Source organism: Cyprinus carpio, chromosome A8, assembly GCF_018340385.1.
Source record: "Cyprinus carpio isolate SPL01 chromosome A8, ASM1834038v1, whole genome shotgun sequence".
NCBI lineage: Eukaryota > Metazoa > Chordata > Actinopteri > Cypriniformes > Cyprinidae > Cyprinus > Cyprinus carpio.
Window position 1 is genome coordinate 13,399,595 of NC_056579.1, and position 13,334 is coordinate 13,412,928.

Here is a 13,334-nt window from a genome sequence, read left to right on the forward strand (position 1 = left end):
TATAAACCCGTAGATGTGACTCAGATAGAGGCTGTTTATTTTAGACTTGCCATTTTCAGCCTCTTGTGCTGTTAATATTTCATGTCTGTCACTGAATCAACAACATTCTCAGCATGGATTTTCCTCCAAAAATAAAAGAAAAAAAAAGTTCATGTAATTTAGCTGAACATATGACAGCCCCAGAAACACTCATAAATAAGAATTTAGACCAAATGTGACTTTTTCAAAAGTCAAGCTTAATTTCATTCAGTTTTCCGCAAATTTACACTTGTTCCTCCAGCATTGCTGAGGACTGTATCTCCAGAGACAAGATTAAACTTAGTAAATTGAATCATGAAAAAAAAATGTATATATATATAGAGAGAGAGAGAGAGAGAGAGAGAGAGAGAGAGAGAGAAATAAGAGGAAATATACAGTATAAGAAACAGACTGAAAATGTAACAAGATTTATTATTACTATTATTATTACTACCATCTTTTTCTATCATTGTACGAAGGTCATCCTCAACTCCTAATGTTTTTATACTAAGCTGATATTTTCTATTCTCAAATGCATAAATCTGTTCTGCGTTTGAACATTGTCATTAAGACATTATTTACTATGTTTATTAAGCTGTTTTCCTTGTGAGGACTGTTGTTTTGTGCCTGTAATATCAGATTTTACTATCTTTAGGGAGTCATTTGGTCCTCACAATGTAGGAAAAACCAGAACCAACCAGCCCACATGCATTATTGCTTTCACCAGAGTATGACCTCAAAGAAAACAGCAAACATTTTCTTAGACTATAGCTGTACTAGATTTAGTACTACTATTAATGAATAATTCATATCAACAAACATTTTACTTTGATGGGGAATGTTTGTATCTTGTGGAATGTGGAACAGCAGAATGACAGAGGGGTCAGTTAAATGCTATCATCATGCCAGCTGAATTATTAAGATCTGCTAGATTTAGCTGCACAGCGTTTCACTCCTGAAAGATCTTGGTGTCCTTTCACATTATTATGCTAGAAGGGCTCTACCCATGAGCGGACAGAAAGATGTCTCCTCAATATTACCTTATCCTTGTTGTCAGTGGCATTCACCCAATTGGCTATTGGCTTGTCTGTGCTGTTCTGAACACCACAAGGCTCTCGTGCCTCAGGAGGGATCGACTCTTCTGTGAGCATGTTAAGACCTAACTGCAGGTCACAAACATTCACTGTCACTTTGCAATTTGAGGCTGAAACCTTCCATTTCTTCTACACTTGAAAAATGAATGTCCTTTCAGACATTGCTATAGGCTGCAGAGTTCTGTATGTGACTCTCTCTCTCTCTCTCTCTCTCTCTCACACACACACACACACACACACACACACACGCATGCACACATTACGGCATCCATACTGCATTTGTGTATGCTGGGAGATTGCTATTAATGAATCACAATTTAGCCGAATTAATTGCATTAAAGCTGCAACCAGTGTTTTGATGCAAATTTCTATTCAAAAACTATGATGGCAACATTTACAATCTCTATGCAGTCTTTCATCCATTATTGTTCATCTGCCTGGCTGATATGAAAATAATGAAGAATGATGTGTTTTTATCAGTGAACAGTTATGTAGGTCACCAATGTTAAACTTCAGAATAGTGGGAGACACACTTACACAATCCAGCCAGATAAAGCATGATTAATATGCATTCATCTGCCTGTTTTTGTCACTATGTGTGTGCGATAGTGATAATGCTAATTTATAATCTACAGATGTTTTTGATTAAGCTGCTATCCTCTATCACTTGTAATTTTATGCTGATTTATTCCATAATATTAGCATTTTTAAAGCAAAACCTTTATAATTAATAAAAGTAAAAATTTCCAAATTAATAAGCATTCAAATTTCTGTGTTGTTACGTGTGTATATTAATAAAAAAATATTACAAAAGCATGAGTCCATTTCTGAATATCACCATGACTGTGGTTTGGCTTTAGGTAATCAGGACCCTGCTGATATTAAGGGTGATATTGTGTGATATTGCTATTATATAACAGTTCAATAAACAATAACTTTATATTAAGCAACTTTTAAGAAACAGTATTGCAAAAAAAAAAAAAAAAAAAAAAAAAAAAAAAAAAACAATCCAAATGAAGTCAAAGCTGAATTAGCGATGTGTGTTTACAAGCATCACACCGTAGCTATGTTAGTTTCCAAATGAACTGGTGTTTTTAAATGAAATGGTTATGAACGATTCAAAGACTCACTCATAATGATAAACTTTTTGACTTTTTCACAAAACATAAAGGTTCTTTATTGGCATTAATGGTTCTCTGAACCTTTAACATCCACTGAACCTTTCAATTCTGCAAAAAGTTCTCTAAAATGGAAAAAAGGTTATTTTTTACTTTTTTTATATCTTTAAATAAACAGTTATTCTATGTAATGAAAGTGAAAGTCGTGACATTTGCCAAGTATGGTAACCCATACTCTGCATTGTTGCTCTGCATTTAACCCATCCAAGTGCACACACACAGCAGTGAGAAGTGAACACACACTCAGAGTAGTGGGCAGCTATATCCAGCGCCCGGGGAGCAACTGGGTGTTCAGCACCTTGCTCAAGGGCACTTGAGCCATGGGTATTGAAGGTGGAAGAGAGTGCTGTTCATTCACTCCCCACCCACCTACAACTCCTGCCAGCACCAAGACTCAAACCTGCAACCTTTGGGCTACAAGTCTAACTCTCTAACCATTAGGCCACAGCTGCCCCTACAAAAAACCCATTTTGAACCCCACTCTATTTTTAAGTTTAAATTTAGCAATGTTGAATTATTCAGTTGGCTGTTAAAGACTTGTTGCCACCTACTAGCGAAACTATGTATCGTCCAGAAAATGGCACTCTGGACCAATCAGATTCGAGAACTGGAACTAATTGTGTGAGCATAACTTGCAAAGTGAAGTGAAGTGACATGTAGCCAAGTATGGTGACCCATACTCAGAATTTGTGCTCTGTATTTAACCCAGAGCAGTGGCCAGTCATATTACTCCGCGGAGCAGTTGGGGGTTCGGGACCTTGCTCAAGGGTCTCACCTCAGTCATGGTATTAAAAATGGAAGAGAGTGCTGGTTATTCACTCTCCCCCTGATAATTCCTTCTGGACCTGAGAATCAAACCCACAACCTTCAGGTTATAAGTCAGACTCTCTAATCATTAGGCCACGAGTGACCCAAATGGCTGCAGGTTAACATACCTTACCTACGGAATTACATAATATTTATGTACATCTAACATACAGTTCCCGCATCTCATCACATTCATATGCATAAAGTATTATGTACATGCACACTTTCATACACAAATAAAATATGTGACCTGCTACATGCACACGTACAGTCGCAACAACTGCACAGCGTTTCTTTCCTCCATTCTTACTTGCCTTCTTTCTTTCTTATTTATTCAGCTAGCTCACATTTTATTTTCGCCGGTGCTGTCAGAGTGTGCTTGGTATCTCTCCTGGCCTTTTCACTCAGACTTCATTAAATCTGCAAGTTGTATTTGCATAAGCGGCACCAAGTCTCAACACCTACATCCCAGGGTGACGTGTCATTTCCTGGTGTGTGTGAATGAGAGATAGACAATATATGCTTGCAGCTCTGTTCACCTGTTTGTATTTTGCCAGATTCCTACTGATTCATAGTAGCCCAACAATCCCAGATGCTTTAGAAGTGAGCTGTGCCTATTATTATTCTGCAACGTTCTGTTGAATTTTAAAACTCACAGTCTCGTTGTTGTGCAGAGGGAATTTCTGCTTGCGGTGAGCTTCAGTATGTGTATGTGCACCTCTGGGTGTGCATTTCATGATATCATATATTATGATATCAGCATGCATCTCCATACACGGCCTATGCATCATTTCACTTTCAAATATCACTCTTTGGGCCTTTCTCTCTGTGCTGCCATTGTGGTTAGTATTAATGATTTTTATTTTGGCCTAATTTCTCTAAGGTCTTAATGACAAGCACAAACGTTCTCAAAATTTCCTCAGAGCTAAATGGTACGTGCATTGAACAGATTTGAGAATTTGATTTGACAAATAAAAATCCCATTTTGTTGTCAGAAAGGGAAGGACAGATAGAGGTGGCACACAGAGAGCATACTGTATGTTTTGTCTTAAGGCGTAAAGGTCAGAAAACATGATACATATATAAGGCTGATAATGTTGTTTTCCTGCATATCAGTATCGGTGGAGGTAAATCAGAATATGGCGAAAAAATCTTTTTGACATTTTTAATTATTGAATATAATACTGACACATGTACTCAATAGCAGTTACCAGGCTGGATAAAAAACATTGATAATAAAAGTGATAACCTTAAAACTTTATTCTTCTTGTTTTTAGAATAACACTTTTATCTTTTACAGTTTAACATTTTCTAGAATATACTGGTACACAGATTCTTTTATTTCAGACTTTGGGTTTGAAAAGCTTTAATTTAGAAACAAACAATATACAGAAGATGAGTCCATTAAAGGTCCGGATTGATTTTACATGTTTAAGTGCTGTTTAAAGGATTCCAAAGAAATGATTTGGTGTTCTGATCAGGTAGAGAAGGAATGATTATGGAATTGTCGGAAGAACTGAAGGGCAAGGAAGGAGAGCATGTTGCTGAAAAGCTTGAACTCCATTTGGCTGCACTGGTCTAGATGGACCAAACTTCTATAAAAAAAACAAAAAACAAAAAAACAAAAAAAACAACAACAACTGCATACGTACATTGAGACCCCCCAGCCAACACATTCCAGAGGTTATGGATCCACACCCAGAAGACAGAGCGTCCAGAAGGCCAGGGGGTCCACATTAACTTCAGGATGGTCCTAATGTTTATGGTGGATATATTTCTGGAGATCAGTCTGCTCCTCAGATGTTTTGATTGCAAATAATCTTTGACTAATACTGATCGATCCTGTTAGCTGAAGCTCCATGCTGTCTCTAGTTAGTCTTCACTTTCAGCACTTTTGTCCGCAGTAAGTTGGTTCTGCTTGGAGCGTAGAACTATCGGGTCACCTGAAATAGAGAACAAGGAAGAGTTTCGATTTTTCCCATTAGACATATCTGCACCTGTGTTTACTAGCACATCTAACTCCAGTAACCCCAAAATATTAATCATTATGAACTATATGGCCCCATTTTGTACAGAGGAAGAAGTCGTCTGGTTCTCTATCTCTGTTAGTACAGATTTCATTAATGCTTGACATTTATCTGCACAGACTTCTTGTCCTGGCCGCTGATGGGCATGGCCCTCTGGAGCTGTGGGTAAAACAGTTGGCGCCCAAGCAAACTCATTCATTTAGAGTTTGGCACCATGCCTTCCAAGTTGGCACTGAGGAGAGTGGTATGGCATGATGCCCGATACTTGATCCACCCTCTCAGTCTTCCTCTTTCTTTCCTCTTCCCGGTGTCTCTTTCAATTTTGGCAAGGTTTATACTGCAAGAGGTGTGCTGGCATAGAAAGAACAGTTGCCATGCTAATCAGTCATTATAAACATCCATAACTGATCAAAGCAACTCTTCATTTCTCCTCTCTTATATTCTTACAAACCTGCACTGTAGGTCCTTGGAATATATAAGATCTTCAGCTTCCTTCCCTTGTTTGCTCTTTCTTTTAATGTGATGTATCATTTGCATGTACTGTAAGTTCACTTATTAATCTTGGTTAAAAGTTTTGATCAGCATGCGGTCCAATACTGAATACAAACTTAGAGGAGTGAGATCACTTTAAAACATTTCAGACTGAGTTAAAGAACCGAAGGTTCAGTGTTGTAGGGCTCATTCTGAGCACAGTTGCATCTGTAATGAGAATGAATGTGTTTGTGTGGGTTTATGTAGCTATACTTTTATAGGACCTGATAAAACCTCTGGGGATGCTCTCAAAGGTAAAAATGATTCATAAAGTAAATAAAGTTTTTTTTTCTTTTTAATATAAAAAGACAATGCACATGCTGTAATATAACTCTTAAGACAGTCTGAGTGCCGTCATGAGGCTATATGGTATTTTGGGTGGTTTTCAGTGTGTTATTGTGCAGGTGTTAGGGGATTCTGGGTGTTTGTTGGAACATTAGGTGGTTGCTTACGGGCTCGAGCCAAAAGAGAGACAGGTCTTTATGATTCTTTTTTCACATCTTATTGTTATCAGGCACTACTAACAATAAGTTTTGGGTCAGATTCTGTCTACATTGTGGAAACAAAAACTCCCTACAGACAGAGATAGAATGTGTGTTCATGTGTGTGAGAGAAATATCTGACAGAGGGCTGTGTGTGCATGGTCCAAAGTAATATAAGAACTCATTTTAACATGCACATTTTTATTCCAAATGTTCCATGGGCCTTTTTTCATTTATATATGAAGATTTCACTACATCTAAATAAACATAAAATTCATTCAAAAACACTTCATCACACACATAAAGGTTCAGATGAATTCACTGTGATGAAAAATGGATCAGTGTTATGTGTGCATTTTATGTTATAAGAGGTATGATGGCACAGAATAGCTTATCAGTCATTGATCAAACAAGTCCCCTTTTCTCATTCTCTCCTGCTCTCCTCAATTTTTTTATGGAATTCTTTAAAAAATAATTTAAATCACTTTGACTCTCATTTTTACAGTAATATATGAAAACTCTCCTGAAACGTGTCTCTACAATAAAACAGAGTAGGGGCTAAGTAAGTATAGAGAAATTATATTTGACAAAACTTTCAATTGGAGAAGTTTCGATATTCATAACTGCAGTGTATGGAAAATACACATTCTACTGGTTAATATTGTATTAATAAAATATGTATTAATATGTAGTTGAGTGTGCATACAGTAATTTGATTGCAAGTCCTGGATACTTCCTCTCCAGCAGAGTCCAAAATTAACTTTCTGTGACACCTATCAATTGTCCGGTGAACTGACAAAATTTGCCAGTAATACACGTAATTCACATTTCTTAATGGCCTGAAAGTGCATCATGCAGTATGGTAAAATGCAATATAGTAAAATATAAAATAGCCTAATGCATAGTGCAGGTTCTTGGCTAGATAAATATAATATAGTAAAATATAAAATAGCCTAATGCATAGTGCAGGTTCTTGGCTAGATAAATATAAAACTTTTTAAAATGTATATATATATATATTTTTTTTTACATTTTCCACTTGGCAAGAGTTAATTTTGTACCCTGCTCTCCAGAGACTACAGATCAGAATACATATTGACATCAAGTCTTCTGGTCACTTCATTTTATTTACTGCTTTGTTCTGCCTTTGAATAGTTTTTTTTTTTTTTTTTTTTTGGTTGAGAACAGTCTCAGTCAGTCACTTCACATCTGTCACTCATAACATAAGTGCTTGTGTGTTTGTTGCTGTGCCTGTCTCTCTCTTTCTCTGTCTCTGTCTCTCAAAATTCAAGAAGCTTTATTGGCAAGATAAAAAGGGATAGTCTCTGTTTCTCTGTTTTGTTCTTCTTTTTCCCCCTAAATCAGGCTGTATCGTGTTTGATGTCAGTTCCAACAAACTCCAGACTCTCCTAAGGTATGGTACGAAGCATGTTCACAATAACAGGAATTAGGTCACTAAGAGGAAGAGAGACATGCTTTGTTCCAAAATCTAGTGTGCTGCCTATAGACCATATTTTAAATACTAATAGACATATTTATCCACATTCTAAGGTAACATTGCTTGTATATTTCAATGCAAAAACTAAACAAAAACAAAAACAACACACAAAAAAAAAATATACATGACGAACAAAATGAGATCATTATTATAATTATAGTAAATTATAGAAAAATAAAAAATATAAATGAAATCAATCTACTAAATATTAACTATTTTAACTAATATTTCTGTGTGTTGTGTTTTATGCTGGACTATTGCACTTTCTGCGTTTTGTCATTTAGAAAGGAGAGTATGAATAACCCTGACAACTTTGAAAGTTAAGACATCCCACAGGCCAAAAGGACAGTCCTTTTGTTTTGAGGTGTGTTTGTATGCGTACATGTATGTGTGTGTACAGTATGTATATGTGGGTGTGTGGGAGTATATACTAACCTTGGTGGTCTTCACCTTGTTTCCTGTGCTGCAGCTCCAGCCTGTAAGGTCGGGCAGGACTTTACACTCCTCACCATCCAAACACGGCTGCATCTGACACCACCACTTCTGAGCTACTATAGATGCTACACACACATCACAGGAAACATGAACAAATACACCAAGGTTAGTACAAACAGAAACTCTCACTTCCTATAAGTATAGGGATCACATCATGGAATGGGGGAAAACAAATTAGACAAAATGTTGTGTTGTTCCTGGATGGGTGTAGCACCTACTACTCTGCATATACTTTTGAAGAGGCAAGTCATGAGAAATGTATAGGTCCCAAAACATTTCAGTGCAGATTGTCTTTTCACAATATAATGCAGCCTTTGCAAAGAGATATGTCAGACAATCGTAAAAAAGGTCATTAGAGGTCATAGCAAAAGCAGCCTGTTAATTTAATTTATAGGGTTGGATAAAGGGTGGAAAATTGGCATGAACAACTAAATTCCTAGTGCTATCGATTTAACTTGTTAATTTAGTGCACATCATTTTTTAATCATGCTCCCTGACATATGCACTTCTTAAGGCAACACGCTTCGCCAAATCATGCTTATCAAGAGCATGGCAGTACAGAATAAGTACTTAAAGAGGATGCGTACTTATGAAGGCATTTTCGACTTGACATTGATTCTTATCAAGGGCATTTAAAAATGTGCCATTTATTATGCAAGATGTGATACAACAACCAAAAGAGTCCATCTTTTAATGAGGATGCGTACTTATGCATTTTAATTAATTGTAAAATTCATGTAAGTGTTTTTTCATGTAAAAAAAAATATATGACATAAAAAAAAATATATGACATGACCTCTTTAAATACAGAGGATCGTGGATCAGCTCAGGAACAAGAAAAAGGCAAACAGATCAGGAGTTATTTGAGAAGATACAGAGAGAAAAAATGAAACATGAGATGGGGTGAAACATGGCTTATTTGACACTTGAGCTATTTTTTCCTGAGCTTACAGTCAGGCAAAATAAGATAACGATTGATTTCTCTGTCAAGTGGACAGTGTTGACACAATATTAAATGAAACAGCCAGACAGCTGAGAGAGACAAAGAGACCGAAAGTCAGAGAATGAAAGAAACAGGGAAAGGGTAAAAGAGTGAAAAATCCAGGACACAATTTCTTAATCTCTTTAATCTTGTATATGTGTATACATATATATTATATATGTATATATATATATATATATATATATATATATAATATATATATATCTCTATATATATATATATATATATATATATATAGGTGAATTTTCAAAACAATCCAGTTCATCCAGATACTAAATGCATGGAAATAGTGCAGTGCAATGAGTTTTTAAATTAAGTCTCATTATCATTATTTTCAGCACAAACACTTTACATAAATTAAGCTATTATTAAAACTCAGCACTATTTGCCTGAATAGAGTTTAAATGAATTGAAGATCCATTTTACCATCCACACAGGAGGGTGCAGCCCTTGTTGTTCCAGCGACTTGTCCTGGGAAGCAGGAACACTTAACCGTCTGTGATCGCTCTTCAATCTTATTTCTGTTACAGCAGCGGTGGGCTGCAATCACCTCACATGTGCCAGCCTTCACGTGCACTGCAACAAAACATAAACACACACATTTCATAAGAACATTTGTCTCTGAATGACATTGCAGTCAGCATCTCATTTACACAGGCACCTGCAGTCAGTCATTTCCCCACAGTCTGTTACCACATGCATATATTTTGCGGCTGTTGTGCTATTCACAGTTTTGTATTATTTTTTTTAGTTGAGTTGTCAATCAATAAATTTTAATTATTTCTGTCATGACAACTCTCGGAGAGATTGACATGGTAATGTACATGACAATGTTAATGTATTTGGTCTTGGCGGAATAGATCTGCTACGCTGCTGCTGCGGCAGAGCAAGTACTGAGACTTGCTACTGCCAATACATCAACAACATGCTGCTGTGAGCATGCAGGAAATACTGCAGCTGCACATATAACACATATGAATAACCTCATAGCAAACATGAATCACCTTGTAGCAGATCTATACAGGTGGAGCTGGGGATGGTGGAGGGTTTCTGAAGTGTGCTGCAGAACTGCTACAGCAAACAAAGCCAGGTATTTGGATATTGAGCAGTGAGCTCACTGGCTACTGATACAGGAGAAAACCAATCAGCTGTGCAATGTGATGATGTCATTAGGTCAGATTGAGTTAGACCTATCAGACTGTGCCATCTAGAGTTTCATGCCAGAACTCTGTATTTAATTTATTAAATAATGTATTAAGTCATTTAATAAAGGAATAAATATAGTATAATTTGTCATTTTATTTAAATTTAATTACATTAAAATTAACTGTTTTTTTAAGGACTTTTTTATGTTTTCTCAGTGTTTTTTAGTATGTTGCACCATGAACAAGATGTTTTTAAGATGTCCTGTAAGTTAAAAATAGTTTAACTTATATGGTTGTAGTACACTGAAAAAAAAATTGATGCAGAAACAATTTTCTCTCAGAAATTGCTAATAAATTTCTAAGTTCATTACAAAGAAATGGCAGCCAACACACTGAATTAAACGTCACATTTTGAAGTATTTGTATTATTTTATATACAACTTACATTATGAAAAATAATTTTTAACAGTATAAGTATTTTTTATTATGGATTTTGCATACAGGTCAGGGGCATGATTAATTTCGCTAATTTTTTATTGTGTTATTCTTTATATAGCTAATTGAAATAAATTAAAAAGTTAAATTGATGGCCATAATCTCTAGCAATTTTTTTTTATAGCAATACTTAAGTCTGTCCAAAGAATCTAGGTCTGTTTTTCTAAAGCAGAAAACATACAAGCTTTGCCCAGTAATTTTTGAGAACTTTAATTAAAGCTCTGAGGGTCACAGAGATGAAAAGAAGACATAACCAAAAAATTAATAACAGAACCGCTTTGGGTGCCCGACAGCTACTTGCTAGGGTGTCAAAATGATTGAAAATCTAGTAGAGATCTTCGCTATCTCACTATCTCAATAACACATCAATGAAAAAGTGTGTTTCTCTTTCCGAGTGTTTGAAATTTGTAGACATGCCTTTGAAACATTAAAACTGAAACTGCAAGACAGAAAAAAAAAAGTTCTATTAGAGAAAAATGCCAGTAATAAGTAAAAAACAAATGTCTGAATTCATTTTTTCAAAGCTCATTCTTGATCTTTCTCAATCCACCCACTTTGTCTGAAGCATTCAAAACATTTTATTGTGGATCAGTACAGCTTAGTGGGTTTCACCTACAAACACCAGAGGTTTCAGCTGAAATTTAGTCTGAGCTTTTGAGCATGCCCCTTAATGGCTGGAGCGGGCTTTAGCATCAGCCGGCGTGTTAACTGGGATTCTCCTCTAACTGTTAGGTAGTATAAAGTTTCTGATCCCTGTTTGTGGAGGGAGTTTTAGTACAGGGACCGTTATGTGGACTTGTACATAGATCGATACTGCAGCTTTGGGACATTTTTTTTTTTTTAATATCGCCTGAAATAAAACCTCTAAATCTGTGCTGGGTCCTCTAGTCCAAATCTCACTTGCTTTTTCTAGAGTGATTTGTCATGAAAGCAAGTTGTGCATTATTTTTTGACTTTTTAAGAAAAAAAAAAAGTTTTCTAATGCCAGCTGTTTGTGCAGTCACTTTATATGAAGGTGTTGGATATGGACACCATGAAATCATATTTCTGTTGCTGGACTTCTTCTATAACTAATAATAAACATGCAGAATAGACAAGTGCAGAGACATGGAATTGGCATACAAGTAAAGGCCTATTTGAAACAATAATGGCATTTTAAACAAAACATTAGATCTCTATGAACTCTCTTCACATTGAATGTGAAATATTAGACTGTAATTATTCTTTTTTTATTATTCAGTTATTAGGTTTGTTTGTTGGAATGCTGAGCAGATAATTCAGTAAGAGAATTACTAATGGCAAGCTAAATAAATAATGAAATAAATAAATATTTTTGTAATATTATTTTAGATTTCCAGTAAAAAAAAAAAAAAAGTTAGATTTTTTACCCTATTGAAATTATTTTGTCTTCTTTACCTTAAATAAAGATAAATACATCTCAAATATATATATATAAAAAAGTATTTACTTTTAAAACAAGAAAAAAAAATACAGTTAGCTTATTTCAAGATAAACTGTATAAAATGTAGGATTTTCTCCCTTAAAAGCAAGACAAAAATACTGATTAAATAAATTGATATTTGCACTGTACAACAGTGAATAGTTTCAGCACAGATTTATTAATTTTTTTCTGTACTTTTGTGTCATTTAATTACATTAGAGCTTGTGTGAACAAACCTTGACCGGCAACAGAACATGAGGAACAGTCTAAACAATGGAATCACTGTGTTATTAAGGACTAAGATGAACCAACCAACATGATCAAATGTTACAACAGTGTTAGAATGAAATGACCTTTAGCTAGTTGGAAGACGAAATACTTGTGAGTGCTGGAATGAAATATCTTCAGAACAGAGCATGCTTTATGTTGCTTTTGGAATGGCTCTGTCCTTCAGTGGATGGGCAGCGCAGGGTGAAACAGCCAATCAATTCAATCTCTGCACACATTACCACATATCAAATTAATCCATCTTGACTGGGTCAAAATGGGTGCTGACACTGCTGGTCAGCAGCCTGTGCTCTGTGTGTGTGTGTGTGTGTGTGTGTGTGTGTGTGTGTGTGTGTGTGTGTGAAATGTGAAAATGTCAACCGTCCTGAGAGATCAACCTCTCAGCTGAGAAATGATTCTTTCAACCATATTCTTTCTCATCATGCATCTCACTAACTGCAGTGACAGGGTATTTTATTTCTGTGTTCTCAACATGATGGGATTCCACAATATGGCCCCAAAAGATTTGACCGGAGGCGTTGTTCTGTCTCTCTCTCTCTCTCTCTCTCACACACACACACACACACACACACACACACACACACACACACACACACACACACACACACACACACTGTCATGCAGCCCCGAGAGTAGTTAGGATCAGGGGGTCTGGGAGTGTGTTTGTCCTAAGGGTGTTATGTTTCTTTATTCTTTCTTTTTCTTCATTTCTCACCTCCCACGTTTTCCTTCCTCTCCCTCTCTCGTCCCGGGTTTTCATTTCTATCTTTCTTTCAATTTTGTATTTGACAGTTTCCTATCTATCTATCTATGTATCTATCTATGTATCTAT

The 13,334-nt window shown here is 35.9% G+C and overlaps 1 protein-coding gene across 1 annotated transcript in view; it reads right to left on the minus strand.

Moving 5' to 3' along the window:
* Positions 1 to 4,248: 4,248 nt before the first annotated feature.
* Positions 4,249 to 13,334, minus strand: part of LOC122145925 (chemokine-like protein TAFA-2) — a 69,952-nt gene continuing 60,866 nt past the window's right edge. Inside the window, exons 3-5 of the mRNA XM_042762365.1 lie at positions 9,560 to 9,709; positions 8,071 to 8,195; positions 4,249 to 5,040 (exon numbers count right to left, since the gene is read on the minus strand). Of these exons, the coding sequence (XP_042618299.1) occupies positions 5,029 to 5,040; positions 8,071 to 8,195; positions 9,560 to 9,709 (287 nt within the window). The 3' untranslated portion in view covers positions 4,249 to 5,028. The remainder of the gene's footprint in view (positions 5,041 to 8,070; positions 8,196 to 9,559; positions 9,710 to 13,334) is intronic.